General features: G+C 34.2%; 1 protein-coding gene across 1 annotated transcript; it reads right to left on the bottom strand.

The window, feature by feature from the left end:
* Positions 1-6,872: 6,872 nt before the first annotated feature.
* Positions 6,873-10,210, bottom strand: LOC132720255 (uncharacterized). The gene is made up of 2 exons (XM_060704344.1): positions 9,621-10,210; positions 6,873-8,998 (listed from the first exon to the last, which is right to left on the bottom strand). The coding sequence occupies exon 2, from the start codon at positions 8,555-8,557 to the stop codon at positions 7,649-7,651; it is 909 nt and encodes a 302-aa protein (XP_060560327.1). The 5' UTR covers positions 8,558-8,998; positions 9,621-10,210; the 3' UTR covers positions 6,873-7,648.
* Positions 10,211-20,038: the final 9,828 nt, after the last annotated feature.

The raw sequence follows: 20,038 nt of genomic DNA, 5'->3' as shown, positions 1-20,038 counted from the left end.
CTTCTTAATTCTTGAATGAATAACAATCACCTTTAATTTAACTTTATAGGATTAAGTGACAGTAGTGAATGTTGAAAACAAAGACTTTATTATCTCTCATGTTCACACTTAATTACACACTTTAAAAAATGATTGTCTTGATAATTTGTTCGACCAAAAAGGTTTACATTTGTCAATAATGTACTGTTTTTTTGTTTTTGAAAATTATGGGCCAGAAAGTGTTGTGTTAAGTAAATATATACGGTTCAGATGACATAGGACACAGACATTCCACAAAACTTAACCTAAAATGAGCCAAAGTATGCAGATTACCATTACCTTGCATGTTAAACTAATAGAAAAATAATAAGTTATTTTTTACTTTGTTCACTTTTAACACATGTAGAGGAAAAGTTTATTGCTTTAAGACCATAATTTTCTCGTGTATACGTGTTGAGTTGTGAAGTCTTTCCATTTTTTATTGAGCTTTTAAGTCACTCTAACACAGTAGAGGTCATATGGAAAAAATCCAACTTTAATGGTGGAGGAAGCCGTCAGGTGCCCCTTCATGCATTAGTTCAGGCACGACTCGTCAGTGTCCTGATAAGAACCACTGATGAAGGATAGCTTTCTCACAGGAAAGAAAAATGTTTATTTTTGTCCAGAGTAACAGTTAAACATATAATGTATGAAGTCAGTTTTAACTACTGTAATTGAATATAAAATAGAGAAAACAGAATCCATAAAGAAAGCCCAATACGACAAAATTGTAAAATGTTGCAGGTTCGGTTTGACTGAGCCTGTTATGGACAGTACTGGAAAGTTACCGTCCACGACCCCTAGCACCGGCTTAAGCAGAATTCAACATTTAAACACATAAATGGTGAAATTTTGAATTTAGAAACATCTGCAGATGTGTTCATACGGCGGTTATCATGGAACCTTCAATGCGACACATAAATCATAAGAAGTAAATAAATTTTCTTGAACATGTTTGTACTTTATTTAAACAATGTCAATTTTTACAAACTTTTTCTACTATTCAACTATATAAGTCTATTTTCATGAAATTGATTCAGATTGAAGTAAATTCTGACAAGGGAATAGCTGTTCTTTATGTGCCAGTAAAAGAAGACTTTTGATGCTAGTTTAGCTGTTAGTATTTTAATAACCATTGCATTTAAGCTTGGAGGTATTTTCTTCTTGCCAAATTTATGGATTTTAGTTGCTTATTTTAAACCTCTGGTCCATTTACTACTTAAATAGTATAAAGCTAAATCTAATGTGTAAATATTTTTATGAAATCTGTTCAAGAATAAGTATGCCTCAGAAATGGTATTATTTTTATTACTCAATTTTTTATTTTTGTTATATTTTTTATAGTTTCCAAAAAGGTAGGTCATTTGCCAATTATCTCAATCATCTTTTTTCTATCGCTTTTTTAGTAATGCTGATTTAGTATTTTGTATGAGAGTCAAAATATTACTTTACTTACATCTTGCCACCTTTATTACAAATAATGTCACAAAATAGGTACTTTCTTCTTTTATCTTATAAGTGTGAGGATTGTCTTCAAACTTAAACACATTGATCTAAATGAATAGGCCTTCAAGTTAACCAGGTATAACCTTACCTTCACTCATAAATGACATTTACCTTTAAGTATTGAAATATTCATTTTTTCCCAGAAACTGGCTATTTTCAAAAAAATATCATTAATTAATGGATTGATTCATATTAAGATACCACATTTAGGATAAGATTTTCATGTGTATCAAACTCGAATTGATCTTCGCTTGTTTGTGACCTTGACCATGAAGGTTAACTTATTGAAATGTGACTTATTTTTGCCATAATTGACTAAAATTCGGTAATTAAAAATGTATTATCTTTATACTTGAACAAAGAAACCTTTTAGACGAGACTTTCTAATAGTTTGAACTGACCTTGACTTTGAGCTTTAAATGATCTTTGCCATCAAGGTCAAATTATTAAATTCTGGTTTAATTGTTTTAATATTATTTTTGTACTCATTTGATTTATACTTGGACAATAGAAGATTTGCTTCCAAGCAAACATATTGAATAATTAAGCTGTGACCTTGAACTTTAATTTAACTTGACCATCAAGGTGAAATAAATGATTATTTTTCTGTAACTGGCTATAACTGTGTTATTTTTAGAATTATCAACTTCAACAAAACATCTTTTAGGTCAGGACTTCCATGTATATCAACTTCAAATTGACCCTGACTCGTGTATGAAATTGACCTTGAAGATCAAACTACTGAATTTTCACTGATTATTGCTATCATTGGCTGTAACTTGGTAATTAATCAATACATTATTGTCATACTTAGACATAACAACCTTTGGACAAGACCTTCTCAAATGTTGAACAGACCTTGATCTTTAAATGACCTTGACCATCAAGGTCAAATTTTTGAATTCAGGTTAAATTATAATTATTTTGTTATTGATGTACTGAGTTGAGTTATACATGAACAAAATAGCACTTCTTATCAAACGAACATGGTTAATAATATAGATATGACATTGACCTCTAATTTCATTAACCGTCAAATGATTGAATTCTGCTCTTATTTTTTTTAATTTGTCATTAATATATGGAAATGATTCATACTCAGACTAAACAAGAAGTGTGACTTGATAGAGATATTAAAAGATTTTTCTTTTTTTAATTTACTTTCTAAAAAAAATTTTTCTTGATTTTCTTTCAAAAGATTTGTTTAAACCATTCATTTGTTTGCTTTGAGAAAAGTATATGCTTAGAGCGTTGCCCCCACCCTGCGAAGACTCTTATTGTAGTGTCGGTCCTTTTGTCTTTCTGTTCGAACTTTGCCCAGTCCATCACTTTCATTTTTGGATGGATATTAAATTGATTTTGTAAAAATGTGTAGCACATTTTTGTAATGTGTCATGTGCAAGTCTATGTCTGATGCTAAAATGTCAAGGTCACACTCCAGTTTCATTGATTGAAATTGAAATTGATTTAAAAATTGTTATGCATAAATGTGTTGGACATAATATTAATATGTCCAAGACAAGAATCACGTCCCTACCTCAAACTTGTATTTCAAAGGTCATGATATGTTGTTTTTAATAAAAGTACACTGATGGTCGTGTCTAGTCAACAAGAATGTAGGACAAAACCCCACATGTCAAAACCCCACACCTCAAAATTTTATAGAGTGGACAAAACCCCACACATGAATTTTATAGAGTTGACAAAACCCCACACCTTCAATTTTATAGAGTGGACATAACCCCACACTTTCCATACAATAGATAATTATGACTTTGATGTAAGAAAAGATTAGCTTGAATATAGAACTTTAGTTATTTTACATAGTTCCTTTGATCATGATCATTAATGGTATCTTATTTTTTATTTCAATAATTACACTGCAATATGATTGAATGATAACAGACTAAACAAAATTAATATTACAAACCGTTAAATAAAAATCAAAAGGTAAACATTCAATAATCTTCCATTCAACAAGTCTATCATTCAACATTAAAACTACTAGTTGAAATTCAATACAACTTCATACAATCGTCAATCACATTGAGAGGAAGTGCAGTGCACAAAAGCCATAACTCTATTTTGACAAATTACAGAGTTATTGCTTTTGATACTTTTTCCTTGTTCTGAGCTTAACTTGAAAAATACTGGTTGGAATTCAAAACAACTTCATACAATGGTCAAGTACAATAAGAGGAAGTGCAGTGCACAAGAACCATAACTCTGTCCAGAGAAATTATAGAGTTATTAGTCCCCTACCGGTTTACCGGAGGGGACTTTAGGTTTACCCTCCGTCCGTCTGTCCGTCTGTCCGTCCGTCTGTCAGTCCGTCAGTCCGTCCGTCCACAAAACTTGATCCCGCGATAACTAGAAAAGTATTGAAAATATTTTTATGAAACTTGGTATATGGATAGATGGCAGTATGGAGATTATGCACGTCATTTTCTATTCTTCCTATGTTGAAAATTTTGGTTGCTATGGCAACAAATAGGCTAAAAATATGGCAAATTTTACACATAAACTGGATCCAGTGATAACGCAAAAAGTACTGGAAATATTTTTATGAAACTTGACATATGGGTAGATGGCAGTCTTGGAATTATGCACGTCATTTTCTTTTCTTCCTATGTTGAAAATTCTAGTTGCTATGGCAACAAATAGGCTGAAAATATGGCAAATTTTACACATAAACTGAATCCAGTGATAACTCAAAAAGTACTGGAAATATTTTTATGAAAATTGACTTATGGGTAGATGGCAGTCTTGAGATTATGCACGTCTTATCTGTTCTTCCTATTTTGAAAAAATATCAGTTGCCTTGGCAACAAATAGGCTTAAAACATGGTAAATATAACAATATTCGTGATTTTGAGTCAAAAAGAGCTGAATTTTTTTATGAAATTGCATCTTTAATTCAAGAGTTATCTCCTCTTTAAGAATTTTGCTTTTAAAATGTTATATTTTGGTAACAGGGATGTTTCAAATATTAACTTTAGAGTGTCCTTCAGTCCGTCTGTCTGTCTGTTAAAAAAACTGTTTCATTTGATCAATTTTAAAGAACTTTTCAACAAGTTTACTTAAAATAGAGAAAAATTGAAACATAAGTGAATGGCCAATGGCCCTTCAGAATGTTGATGGGGTTCTAACCGGTAGGGGACTTATGGATTGCTTGCAATAGTATGATAATTGCTTGTTTTCCTTTGTTACTTTTCCATTGCCTCTTTCTTGTCCAGAGCATAACTTAAAAACTACTAGTTGGAATTCAATACAATTTCATACAATGGTCAAGTATTTTGAGAGAAAGCACAATGCACAGAAACCACCACTCTTTCTTGACTCATTTAAGTGTTTTGCCCTTTTTTACTTTTTATTGTCCAGTATAACTTGATAATTAATGGTTGGAATTCAATGAAACTTCATACAATGGTCAAGGGCAGTGAGATGAAGAACCGTGCACAGAACCATATCTCTATTTGGACAAATTACAGTTATTGCCCTTTGTTCCTTTTTTGTCCAGTGCACAACTTTAAAACTAGTAGTTCGAATTCAATACAACTTCATACAATTGTCAAGCGCAATAAGAGGAAGTGCAGTGTACAATAACCATAACTCTATCTTTACTATTTGTAGAGTTATTGCCCTTTGTTCCTATTCCATGTCCGATGTATAACTTAAAAACTAATGTTTAGACTTCAATGCAACTTCATACAATGGTCAAGCCCAATGAGAGGAAGTGCAGTGCTCAAGAAGCGTAACTCTTTCTGGACTTATTACAGAGTAATTCAATAAAACTTCATCAATGTTCAACCGAATTGAAAGGAAATGTAACATACAAGAACTACAACTATCTTTCATTGCCCACAACCATAACTCTATTTCAATACTTTTGCTATAGGTATTCTGTTACTATTAACTTCCTCATTTCTGAAGCAGTCTTGCGGGGGTATTAATCACATTTAGTGATAGTTCTAGTTTATTTTTATTGCTAAATATTTAAAGTTGCTGACCTTTGTTTAATTGTACTTAGAGGAGCGTCCCTTTTCTGAGGGGTTAAGTTTGCTGACCTGGATTCGGTTGACCCTTAAGGGGTGTCCGTGGCCGAGAGGTTAATGTTGCTGACCTTGATTATATTGACCCTAAAGAGGCGCCCAGGCCAAAATATTAAGGTTGCTTATTTCAACTCAATTGACCCTTGAGGGGCCTCCATGGCAATTAGGTTAAGGTTGCTGACTTTGATTCAATTGACCCTTCAGGAATGTTCCTGGCTGAGAAGTTAAGATTGCTGACCTGGATTCGATTGACCCTTGAGGTGCATCATTGGCCGAGGTTAAGGTTCCTTACCTAGATTCATTTGACCCTTTAGGGGCGTCCGTTGCCCAAAGATTAAGATAGCTGACCTCGATTTAATTGACCTTTGAGGGTTGTCCCTGGTTGAGTGATAAATCGCTGACCTTGATTCAATTGACCCTTGAGGGACGTCCGTGGGCGAAATGTAAATGTTGCTTTTCTCAATGCAGTTAACCCTTGAGTTGCGTTCGAGGCCGAGTAGTATAGGTTGCTGATCTTGAGGGGTGTCCCTGGCCAAAAGGTTATGGTTGCTGACCTTCATTCAATTGACTCTTGAGGGGCATCCGTGGTCGATAGGTTAAGGATGGTGACCTCGATTGAATTGACCTTAGAGGGGCGTCCGTTATTGAGTAGTAAAAGTTGCTGACCTCAATTCATTTAACCCTTGAGGGGTGTCAGTTGCTGAAAGGTTGAAGCTGCTGACCTCGATTCAAGTGACCCCTGAAGGGTATTTGTGACCAAAAGGTTAAGGTTGCTGACCATGATTTACCTGTGGCCAAAATGTCAAAGTTGCTGACCTCCATTAAATAGACATTTGAGGGCTATTTGTGGCGGGATGGTTAAGGTTGTTGACTTCAAACCACTTGTAGACTATCTAGTTAGTGGTTCTACGCATGTGCCCGTTTTTGCCTGACAAAATGTACAGATGTGCATTTGACGTCTTCCTTTACCAGTAAAGCTGGAACAATGTGATATAACATATTTTGTGTTTGTGAGATGTAAAATCCATAAAAAACAAACACACACACACAAAACAATTTACCCTTGTTCATAAGGGATTTTATCCTGCTAGGGACATTGGATTCTTTCATATTAGGAAGTTACATGTATCTACAATGTATATAGCTTACAGATCGCTGGGCTTTCTCAATTCTTATGGTCAGAAGTGTTTTTCCAAAATACCTGCACAAAAATACAAAGAAAGATATTTTATATCTTTCTCCATCAGTACAGTTCGAAAGTAGCCTTGAGATGAAACAACAACAGAGTAATTAAGATTGATTCAGACAATTTGTTTATTTAATAAATGTTTTGTGCAACATTCTAATTATCTCGTTTTATAAACATCTACAATTATACCATACTTTTCTTGTGACCGCAACATGATTTACATACTAGCAACAAGATAATGTCATAGAAAGGAGAAATTGTTTATGAAAATAAATATGTTGAATATTGATTAGCCATTATACAAATGTGACTCCATGTAAAGTAGATATATGCATTTTGTTAGTACATGTATATGATATTAACAATGCACAATGTAAAACTTTGAACAATGAAATATGTGGGTACATATTATAGAATTATAAAAAAATGCTTCATTACAATATCTAAATCATATTCCTATAATCTACTTGGGCAATTTGTTTAGGATATAAAATAGAGAAACTTTGAGAATATAAAAAAATTGTTATCCACTTTATGTTTATGATATTAATTATGTTCATGTATAAAATATGCAATATCAAAATGTTATTTACTTATAATGTATGTCCATTTATAATATAAAGTCACACTCTTTGACTTGTATAAAGCATGTTTGAGTATGAAATTCACTTACATATATTTCTTCATGTCATTATTTTTCATGATTGTCTAATTTAATGTTGTAGGTCATTCTTATATTTAATGACAATTACCAAATCCCTTCAATAACAATTTTCTCATTAACACTGATAACATTCTGTTTAACATTTATAGTACAATAACTCTTAATTGATATCATGATTATAAATTATTGTTTTTTTTTATTTATTTACTTATTGACTAATCAGATACTGTACACTTCAATATTGTCTTCATCTCCTCTGCCTATACACATCTTAGACATTTGTTGATTGCAACAAACTGAGTTTATTCCTTGTTTTTTACTGTCAGCTTTTATGACCTCTCCCATCAGCTCACCATCAGATGTAAACTGTAAAACGTTATTGGAGTGAAGTCCAGAAACCAGCACACTACCTGCTTCAGTGAGATGACAATAATTAGCCCCCTGTAATTGTTTACCATTAAATGTTGTAACAATCTGACCATTTTTGTCAAGTACTATCAGTCCTTTATAACCATCAGCCACATAAATCCTTGTAGCATCCTTACTGACAGCTAGACTGATTATGTTAGAGAACAGTTCCTGTCCTGACTGGTCAGTACTAAACTGTTTAAGTTTCTTGCCAGACATTGTGAAGATATAGACTGATGTGTCATCAGAAATATATAAATGATTGTTTGCATATGCAAGACCAAAACAGGTAAAATCAGTTTTAATCTTGTTTGTTGTTTTCATTTCTCTGTTTATAGAAATGTAATGAACTTTCTGTTGGCTGAATAATGTTACTGCTACTTGTGTTTCATTAATTTTACATGTTTGCCAATGCTCTCCAGGTAAATTATAGTAATCTGTGATAATATAATTGTGACTCTCTAACCGTTTAAGCTTATTGTTGTTGTAATCAGCTAGGATTATTGTATCATCTTCCATATAGCAGGAACTGCAGATATTACATTTTTGTTCATCAGACATAACTTTGACACAGTATGATTGTTCTTCTGTAATCTGAAGCAACTTGTCAGCAGTATTTGTAGCTTTCTCTGTCAGCATGCCAATTGTTTTGTTTTGTTTCAGCTGATGAATGAGCTTTCTGTCAGGTTGAAACTCTATGTCACTTACTGTCATCTTCATTTTGGTATCTTCTATAAATTTGTTTGCAACATTTTCAGCATTTTCTCCCACTTTCACATGAACAAACAATTCAGCCTCATTTGGGTGTGGAGATGCTAAATTTACATTAGCTGATATCACCTTTGCTTTGCTCTCTTGTAGCTGTTTGAGACCTTCTTCAATCTTGTCTTCAAGAAGTTTGAATTTGTTTGCTATCTCATCTTTAGAACATTTTTTTTCAGCTTGTCAAGTTGGTCATTAATTTCTTGTCGGAATTTTCTGATATCATCTAGTAACTCTGCCTTTCTTTTCTGAAGGTTCTCTTTCTCCTGTTGACATTTATTAGTATGTACAGCAATGGTCTTGGCTAATGCTTTCAGCTTTGTTTGAATTTCTCTTGAAGCGACCTGGTATGATTTGTTTTGGGTTAATTCTGGTATATAGAATATATCCGTACATGACCTGGAAAAAAGGAATTAAGTCTGTTTAGGCATCTGAGTGGGAAGTGAAAATAATCTGATTAACTTGTTTACCTTCTGGTTGCAGAATGATAAATCTAACAGCCCTTACCTGGCAAAATGATATGTTTATACAGCTGATTAACTGATTAACTCTTACCATGGAAAAAACTATTTATTATCAATTGGTGAACAGTCTGAAAATGAAAAATAGGTGATATTTGTAACAAAAGATTAGAATTGTATTGTTATCAGTCAGTTTGAATGTAATCAGTATTTACTGACTTTTCTGGCTTTAAACATAAGTCAGTTAAATACTTTTCCTACTATACTTCATTTTCTGCAAGGAAATATAAACAAGGATAAAAAACTAATGCAAAAATGTTCATAAACTTTTTATGATAAGAAAAATCATAACTGAAATAAATTGATGGAAAGAAATTGAGGGGACACCATCCTTCTCTTTGATTACCACCTATTTGAGTTTTCTGCTCGTGAAAATGAAATAATAGATAATTAAAAAACACACTTTCAGGGGCAATTAGGAAGGGGATCTCAGCTTTAAGTGATAAATACTTCTTGATAACGATAATAAAAAGTTAAATTATCATTATTCTAAAAGTTACCTGTGATCAATTGCCATACATGTAGAACAGCCAACATTATCATGATTCTGACAGTACAAATCAATGTGTTTATGACTGTGTCTGTCACATCTTACTGCTGGTGCCTTCGGCAGACCTTTACTGGTTCCTGACTTAACCTGAGATTTATCCAACACCTTGTGATCAACACACAAAGGGGCTTGACTGTGAACAGTGACACAATTTATACAGAAATAATCATGACAGTCTACACAAAATTTTTCACCTTCAGATTTTTTACCTCGATTTTTACACATTGAACAAAGTACTTCAAATAGTTCATCTGCAAGAATATCCGTATTTATTTCTCCACCTGTAGCCATTTTGTTGAATATCTAGTTGAAAGAGGTTTACTTAGTTTATCTAAACAACGCCTAAAGATAGATAAAAATTATCATAGTTTCTTTTCACGATCATTTCAAACAATAATAATTTATACTAACATCACTTTTAAAGTGTCTCCTTATACAGCTTTTACAACAATGAACCTTTTTTTCACCTCTACTTTTATGAATACAAGTACCAATCACCTTGAATTTAACTTTTAAAGATTAAGTTACAGTCATGGACTGTCTTATCTTATATGGCTTACATTTATTAAACCTTTTAATATATTGATTGTTGAACGTCTTGTCTCGATAAATTGTTCAACCATAAATGTTTACATTTGTCAATAGGTGCTGTTTTTTTGAAAATATTGGATAAGGAAGTGTTGTGTTTAGTAAATATATAGCTATTAAGAATTAAAACAATTTTAGTTGACATAGGGCACAAACAATCCACCTAACTTAACCCTTTACCTCATATATACGCGAAACAACGCATTTTCGACCCCCCCCCTTTTATAGGCCTCAAATAGTGAAAAAATGTCTTCGTTTGAGAAATGTTGCTAAAAAAAAGTGAGCACTTTTTCAGCGCCGCCCCCATCCAAAAGATACATCAGGGGGTTGGCAGAAGGGGGATGTGCCCCCTTCTGTTAGGGGTGTTTGAAGGGGGGCGGAGTCCCCTTCATCGCCAAGAAAATTTTGGACTTGTGAGAGGCTAAAAATGACCCCAGGTCGATCATAATGTAACGTGTAACCAACGCTGAAAAGCCTTTGACTCTATCTCAATCCCTTGAGAAGTTGCAGCACTTTGAAATAAATTTTGATGGAAAAAATCGAGGCAAAATAGTGATTTTTGGCAATTTTGAGATGTCCCCTCGTTGCCATGGTAACAGGAAATTTAAGACTGAGCATGTCGTTACAAAGGCAATGGTCCAGTCAACATTTGTGCCAAGTTTGATTAGTATTGAAGCATTTTTCATAGTTTCATAGCAGTTTGAACTTGTAACAGGAGGCTTTTCAGTGAAAACGGCCATTTTTCACAATATGCTCATGGGGGAAAGGGTTAACTAAAAAAATAAAAATGTTACAAAACATCAATTTTTCACCAAAATTAGGTGAAAGACCACATGTTAACATGGAAAAACTAGTTTTTAGGTGATTCCAAAGTTTTTCATCATTTTTGTTAACCCTTTACCTCATATAAACGCGAAACAACGCATTTTCGACCCCTTCCCCTTTTATAGGCCTCAAATAGTGAAAAAATGTCCTTTTCGGGCCCCAAACACATGTTTTCGTTTGAGAAATGTTGCTAAAAAAAGTGAGCACTTTTTCGGCGCCGCCCCCATCCAAAAGATACATCAGGGGGTTGGCAGAAGGGGGATGTGCCCCCTTCTGTTAGGGGGGTTTGAAGGGTGGCAGAGTCCCTCTCATCGCCAAGAAAATTTTGGACTTGTGAGAGGCTAAAAATGACCCCAGGTCGTCATAATTTAACGTGTAACCAACGCTGAAAAGCCTTTGACTCTATCTCAATCCCTTGAGAAGTTGCAGCACTTTGAAATAAACTTTGATGGAAAAAATCGAGGCAAAATATTGATTTTTGGCAATTTTGAGATGTCCCCTCGTTGCTATGGTAACAGGAAATTTAAGACTGAGCATGTCGTTACAAAGGCAATGGTCCAGTCAACATTTGTGCCAAGTTTGATTAGTATTGAAGCATTTTTCATAGTTTCATAGCAGTTTGAACTTGTAACAGGAGGCTTTTCAGTGAAAACGGTCATTTTTTCACAATATGCTAATGGGGGAAAGGGTTAATAACATAAAGTAAGTCAAAGTATGCAAATTAGTATAACCTTGCATGTAAAATTAATAGAAAAAATATTTTGTTTTTAATTTTTATACACCCATTTGGAAAATTAAATGGGTCGTGTTATAAAAACGCCCTTGGCTGGCGGGCGGCTGGTGGTGTCTACTTTTTGTCCGGAAAATATATCCTACACACATCGAGGGATTTTGAAATATTCACCATTTTGAGAAGCGGTGTCGTGGACATTAACAAGGTCTGTAGATCAAACGTCAAGGTCACAGATTGTGGTCATTGAAATGCTTGTCCGGAGCAAATATTTTCCAAGCAAATAGGGGTATCAATATTACTTCGCACAAATGTTCACCATTGTGAAGTGGAATGTCAAGCGCAATATTTAAGTCGCAGTGGCTAAGGTCAAAGTTTTATATAGGGGTAAAAGTTCAAATGAAAATATGAAAATGTGTATATGGACCCTTTTATTAACATTTGTTGAGGGATCGAAACACAAATGGTAATTAGCATGACAACATCTGTAGCACTAATTTAGGTCAATATATGCAAGGTCAAGGTCGCTGATGATGATATATCCAGATATTGTCCAGATCATATCTCCTACACGCATAGAGGGATTTTTATGAAACTTCAAAGAAATAATCACCACTATGTGAAGCTGTGTTGAGCACATGAACAAGGTCTCTAGGTCAAAAGTCAAAGTCACACTTAGAGGTCTGGGAAGTGTCCTGATAAAAACCACTGATATCGGATAGCTTCCTCACAAGAAAGAAAGTACTTTATTTTTGTCCAGAGCATAACTTTAAGTCAATATGATGTTTGAAATCAATTTAAAGTTTCTTTTTCTACTGTATTTGAATATAAGTCAATTTCACAAAACTGTTTCTTTTGTACTCAAATAGATGTCAATTAATTTTCTTGAAAATGTTTGTACTGCATTTAAATATCAGTCAATTTCAATTTTCACAAGTCTTTTTCTACTATTTTACAATATAAATCTTTTTTCATGAAATCGTTTCAGATTGTAGTAAATTCTGACACGAGAATAGCTGTTCTTCATGTGCCAGTAAAAGAATTTGATGCTATTTTAGCTGTAAGTATTTTACCATTGCATTTTGGCTTGGAGGCATTTTCTTCCTGCTAAATTTATGAATTCAAGTTGCTAATTTTAAACCACTGGTCTCTTTACTTCTTAAAATAGTATAAAGTTATATCTGATGTGTAAATATTTTTCTCAGAAAAAGTATAATTTTTATTTCTCAATTTTGTATTTTTGGTATACTTTAATAGTTTCCAAAAGGTAGGTCATTTGCTAATTATCTGAATCATATTTTTCTGTCGTTGCTGTTTAGCGATTTTAATAGTGATGCTGATGTAGTATTTTGTATGAGGGTCAAAATACTACTCTGTTCACAGTTTGCCACTTTTATGACAAATAATTTCACAATAACGTTCCATCAGGTTTATGGTTAAGTTAACTGTATAAATAGCATAAAACAATGTTTTGTTATCTTTAAATATTGTAACTAGTAAAAGTTGACAATATTTGATTAATGAATTTTCAAATTATTTATTAAAGGTTTTACTATGGTCTGTAAATAAGAACTGACAAGATATTCAATCTAAATTGTTTCAATGACCTATACCCCCACAAACGAGTGACCAGTACCATCCAAAGTTGTGCATTTCATCAGCACATTCCGCTTCGCTGCAAAAACTGGCCGCCAGAGCTATAAACAGAAAAGTCTTGTCTTGCTTTTAAAGGTCAAGCTGCTTGCGGGATTTCAATGAAACTTCACAGGAGTGATCAGGACCATACCTTTTGGGCATAAAACCAGCATGTACGGCTTAGTTTTTGCCAAAATGTCATAGCTATACATATAAAAGCTTTTCCGGCTTTCACAGTTCGAAGTCCTGACCAAATTTCATTGGAACATCACAGGAGTGATCAATATCATCCCTAGTTGATATCGCTGGCAAATTCCACTTCGCTGCACAAAAGGGCGGCAGAGCTATATATAGTACAATCTTGTCCGGCTTTCACAAGCCAAACTCGGCGGGATTTCATAGAAACTTCACAAGAGTGATCAGTACCATACCTTGCATATCGCCGCCAGGTTCTGCATTGCTGCACAAAATGGCTGTTGGAGCTATAAATAAAAAATCTTGTCCAGCTTTCACAGGTCAAACTCCACGCGAGATTTCAATGAAACTTCACAGGAGTGATCAATACCATACCTAGCTGTGTGTATCACGGGGCCATTCTGCTTTGCTAAACAAAATGGCTTCCAGAGTTTAAATTTAAAAGCTTGTCCAGCTTTCACGGGCCAAACTTCTGGGGAGGGGGTTCAACAAGAATTCACAGGAGTGATCAGTACCATACCTAGTTTTAGGAGACATATGTTTTTGTGACAAAAGTCCTTTCTAGTTTTTTGACGGATTCGGATTTTCGGAACTTGAACACAATAATCTTTTAGGATAGGCTTACAAGTTCAGACATAACCTGATCTTCACGCATAAATGACATGGACCTTTAAGTATTGAATTTTTTATTTTATTTTTTATTTATTTATTTTTGATTTATTTATTTTTGTTTGGACTTGCTAAAACTAAAAGTTTGTTATTAATTAATGGATTGACTTCATATTTAGATACAACATTCTGGATAAGACCTTCAAGTGTATCAAACTCGAACCGATTTTGGACCTTGAACATAAGGTTAAATTATTGAAATTTCTCTGATTTTTGCTATAATTGGCTAGAACTTAGTAATTAAAAGATGGATTATCTTCATAGTTGAACAAAACAACCTTTTGTACAAGACTTTCTTAAAGGTTGAACAGACCGTGAGATTTAAATTTTGGTTCAATTGTCATTTTTTTTTATTTATGTACTGATTTGATACATATATGAACAAAACAACACTTGTGATCAAACGAAGATGTTGTATAATTTAGATATGGCCTTGACCTCTTTATGTCCTTGACCGTCAAATGATTGAATTCTGTTTATATTTTCTATTTTATTTCATTTATATATTCATACTTGGACTAACCAAGAAGTGTGACTAGATAGAGATATTATTTTTTTTTTTTTTAATTTTCTTTCTAAAATTTTTCTTTTTTAAAAATTTTCTTGCTAAAGATTTGTTTAAACCATTCATTTGTTTGCTTATAGAAAAGTAAAAAAGGTAAGAACGATGCCCCCTCCCTGCGGTGACTTATTGTAGTGTCGGTCCTCCTGTCCTTCTGTTCGAACTTTTTCCGGTTCAAAACTTTTATTTTTGGATGGATATTAAAATAATTTTGTAAAAATGTGTAGCACATTTTTGCAATGTGTCATGTGCAAGTCTATGTCTGATGCTAAAAGGTCAAGGTCACACTCCAGTTTCATTGATAAATGAATTTAAAAATATTATGCATAAATGTGTTGGACATTATATCAATATGTCCAAAACAAGAATTTACGTTCCTACCTCAAACTTGTATTTCAAAAGTCATATATATATGTTATTTTTAATAAAAGTACACTGATGATCGTGTCTAGTCAACAAGAATGTAGGACTAAACCCCACACGTCAAAACTCCACACCTCAAAATTGTATAGAGTGGACAAAACCCTACACATGAATTTTATAGAATTGACAAAACTCCACACCTTTAATTTTATAGAGTGGTCATTACCCCACACTTTCTAAGTATTTGTTACCATACAACACATATGACTTTGATGTAGAAAAGATTAGCTTAAGTTCAATATAGAACTTTAATTATTTTACATAGTTCCTTTGATCATGATTATTAATGGTATCTTATTTTTTATTTCAATAATTACACTGCAATATGATTGAATGATAATAGACTATACAAAATTAATATTACAAACTGTTAAATAAAGATGAAAGGGTAAACTTTCAAGTATTACAAACTGTTAAATAAAAATCAAAGGGTAAACATTCATTAATCTTCCAATCAACAATTCTATCATTCAAGGATGATTTAAAAATTATTATACATTATACATGAGTTGGACAAAATAACAATATGTCACGAGCAAGGTTGATCAGGTTTGTTTCAATCATTGCTAATTTATCTATTGAAAGAAACAAGATCACAATTATTGTTAATGTATGTATTTATACCCTTGCACAACAAAGTTGTAATGGGGTTATACTGATTCAGCTCGTCGGGCCGCCCGGCATTTTTTCCTTGTCCGCCCAATAACTTAAGATTTCTTTGACTTACAGTCTTTATATTTGGCATGGTGGTTAGTCATGATTAGCAGATGACTTTTATTGATTTTGAGGTCAAAGGTCAAGGTCACAGGGGCCTTGACAAAAAAAGCTTGTCCGACCAATAACTTAAGATTCTATTGACCCACAGTCGTCATATTTGGCATGGAGGTTAGTCATGATATGTAGATATTAACCAGTAATATTGTCTGCTCAAATGCTTAAGAATGCCTGTCCAAAGTGTATTGATTTTGACATTTTCACATTTGAAGCATGTAGAATACATAACTTAGCAATGCACTGGCTTACTAACCTCAGATTTGGCAGGATGGTTGTCCTTGAGCTTTAAATGACTACTGTTGATTCTGACAAAGTGGTATACAGGGGTATTCACGCCATGACAGTGGTAGTTCTAGTTTAGATAAGATAACCAAGTGGTTATTGATTCTGACTTATAATCACATGCTCCTTTCTACTGTTGATTTGAATCCTGCCAGGAAATTCGAATTCATTTTTGTGACGAAGGTATCTATTAAGCTTACTAAATGCGTTTTAATCCCGCTTGGAACATTGCAATCTTTCATGTGAGGACAGCTAGCTTACAGTACGTGTGTGGGACGTAAAATACATTTACGTTACATTTGACTTCAGATATTTTACGTGTTATATATTTCTTCAGTGTTTTTGAAAAAACACTATTTCTAAGTATGTTCTTTCAAACAAATGTCATTTTTGGTAAGTCATTTTGTTAAAGGATCTATTAACATCTGTATATTCATTTTATATCCTATACATTGATCTTTAATGACAGTGAATTAAACTACACTCAACAAAAATTAATCTTGTATTTGATAAAGATTCAAGTTATTATACCCCCGAATCGAAGTTTGTGTGGTTATATAGGAGTCACTCGGTGGTCGGTCGGTCGGTCCAGCAGTCCGTTGCATTTTCCTTGTCCAGAGCATAGCTTGAAGACTAATGGTTGAAATTCAAAACAACTTCATACAGTGATCAAGCACATTGAGAGAAAGTGCAGTTCACAATAACCATAACTCCATCTTGACTAATTACAGAGTTATTGCCTTTTGTTACTTTTTTTGTCCGGAGCATAACTTTAAACTTACTATTTGGAATTCAATACAACTTCATACAATCCTCAAGCACATTAAGAGGAAGTGCAGTGCACAATAACCATAACTCCATCTTGACTAATTACAGAGTTATTGCCTTTTGTTACTTTTTTTGTCCGGAGCATAACTTTAAACTTACTATTTGGAATTCAATACAACTTCATACAATCCTCAAGCACATTAAGAGGAAGTGCAGTGCACAAGAACCATAACTCTATTTTGACAAATTACAGAGTAATTGCTTTCGATACTTTTTCTTGTCCTGAGCATAACTTGAAAAGTACATGTTGGAATGAATTCAAAACAACTTCATAAAATGGTGAAGTACAATAAGAGGAAGTGCACTGCACAAAAACCATAACACTGTCCAGAGTAATTATAGAATTATTCTCCTTTGTTACATTTCCATTGCTTTTATCTTGTCCAGAGCATAACTTGAAAACTACTAGGTGAAATTTTGGAATTCAATGCAATTTCATACAAATGTCAAGTATATTGAGAGAAAGCGCAGTGCACAGAAACCATCACTCTTTCTCGACTCATTTTAGAGTTTTTGCCCTTTGTTACTTTTTATTGTCCAGTATAACTTGAAAATTAATTGTAGGAATTTAAAATTTAAGAAACTTCATAAAATGATCAAGGGCAGTGATATGAAATACAGTGCACAGGAACATTAACTCAATTTGGACAAATTACAGTTATTGCCCTTTTTACTTTTTTGTCCAGTGTATAACTTGAAAACTAGTTGTTGGAATTCAATACAACTTCATACAATTGTCAAGCGCAATGAGAGGAAGTAATTCCATCTTTAGTATTTGTAGAGTTATTGTCCTTTGTTCCTTTTCCTTGTCCGATGCATAACTTAAAAAGACTTCAAAGCAACTTCATACAATGGTCAAGCCCAATGAAAGGAAGTACAGTGCTCAAGAAGCGTAACTCTTTCTGGACTTATTACAGAGTAATTCAATAAAACTTTATCAACGGCCAACCACATTGGAAGGAAATGCAACATACAAGAACCACAACTATCTTTAATTATTTCAATACTTTTGCAAGGTATTCTGTTACTAGTATCTTCCTCATTTCTGAAGCAGTCTTGCAGGGAGTATTAATCACATTTAGTGATAGTTCTAGTTTATTTTTTATTGCTAAATTTTTAAGGTTGCTAACCTTTGTTCAATTGATCTTTGAGGAGCGTCCCTTGTTGAGTGGTTAAGGTTGCTGACCTGGATTCAGTTGACCTTTAAGGGGTGTCCGTGGCCGAGAGGTTAATGTTGCTAACTCTGATTATATTGACCCTAAAGAGGCGCCCAGGCCAAAAGATAAAGGTTGCTTATTTCAATTCAATTGACCCTTGAGGGGCCTCCATGGCATAAAAACCTCGATTAAATTGACCCTTGAGGGGCATCTTTGGCAATTAGGTTAAGGTTGTTGACTTTGATTCAATTGACCCTTCAGGAATGTTCCTGACTGAGAAGTTAATGTTGCTGACCTGGATTCAATTGACCCTTGAGGTGCATCATTGGCCGAGGTTAAGGTTGCTGACATAGATGCAATTGACCCTTAGGGGCGTCCGTTACCCAGAGATTAAGCTTGCTGACCCCGATTATATTGACCCTTGAGGGTTGTCCCTGGTTGAGTGATAAATCGCCGACCTTGATTCAATTGACCCTTGAGGGACGTCCGTGGGCGAAATGTAATTGTTGCTTATCTCAATGCAGTTGACCCTTGAGTTGCGTCCGTGGCCGAGTGGTAAAGGTTGCTGATCTTGATTCAGTTGACCCTTCAGGGGTGTCTCTGGCCAAAAGGTTAATGTTGCTGACCTTGATTCAATTGACCCTTGAGGGTCATCTGTGGCCGATAGATTAAGGTTGATGACCTCCATTCAAATGACTTTTGAGGGGAATCCGTGGCCGGGACATTAAGAATGCTGGCCTCGATTCAATTGACTCTAGAGAAACGTCGTGGTGGAGTGGTAAAGGTTACTGACCTCGATTCACTTGACCCTTGAGGGGTATCCCTGGCCAAAAGGTTAAGGTTGCTGACCTCAATTCAATTGACCCTTGAGGGTCATCTGTGGTCGATAGGTTAAGGTTGCTGACCTCCATTCGATTGACTCTTGAGGGACATCCGTGGCCAAGACGTAAAGGATGCTAACCTCGATTGAATTGAACTTAGAGAGGCGTCCGTTATTGAGTTGTAAAAGTTGCTGACCACAATTTCAATTGACCCTTGAGGGGTGACAGTGGCTGAAAGGTTAAAGCTGCTGACCTCGATTCAAGTGACCCCTGAGGGGTATCTGTGAGCGAAATGTTAAGGTTGCTGACATTGATTGAATTGACCCTTGAGGTACATCTGTGGCCAAAATGATAAAGTTGCTGGCCTCCACTCAACTGACCTTTAAGGGGTATTTGTGGCGGAGTGGTAAAGGTTGTTGACTTTAAACCACTTGTAGACTATCTAGTTAGTGGTTCTTCGCATGTGCCCTTTTTTGCCTGACATAATGTACATACGTGCTTCTGAAGACTTCCTTCACCAGTAAAGCTGGAACAATGTGAAATTACCTACTCTGTGTTTGTGAGATGTAAAATCCATAAAAAACATACACAAACACACAAAAAGTTTAACACTTGTTCATAAGGGATTGAATCCTGCCAGGGTCATTGGATTCTTTCATATGAGGAAATTACATGTATCTATGTAGCTTACAGATAATTGGGCTTTATTCAGGATTTATCTCAATTCTTAAGATCAGAAGTGTTTTACCAAAATACCTGCACATGCTTAAAATATACACAGAATGATATTTTAGTTCTTTTTCCATCAGTACAGTTCGAAAGTAGCCTTAAAATGGAACAACAACAGAGTAATTAAGATTGATTCAGACAATTTGTTTA

Source organism: Ruditapes philippinarum, unplaced genomic scaffold (assembly GCF_026571515.1).
Source record: "Ruditapes philippinarum isolate M1 unplaced genomic scaffold, ASM2657151v2 ctg7960_1_1_1_1, whole genome shotgun sequence".
Lineage (NCBI taxonomy): Eukaryota > Metazoa > Mollusca > Bivalvia > Venerida > Veneridae > Ruditapes > Ruditapes philippinarum.
This window is presented reverse-complemented; position numbering and strand designations above follow the sequence as displayed.

Coding starts and splice junctions, on each gene's coding strand:
- LOC132720255 (XM_060704344.1), bottom strand. CDS start 8,557: ATGAAGATGACAGTAAGTGACATAGAGTTTCAACCTGACAGAAAGCTC.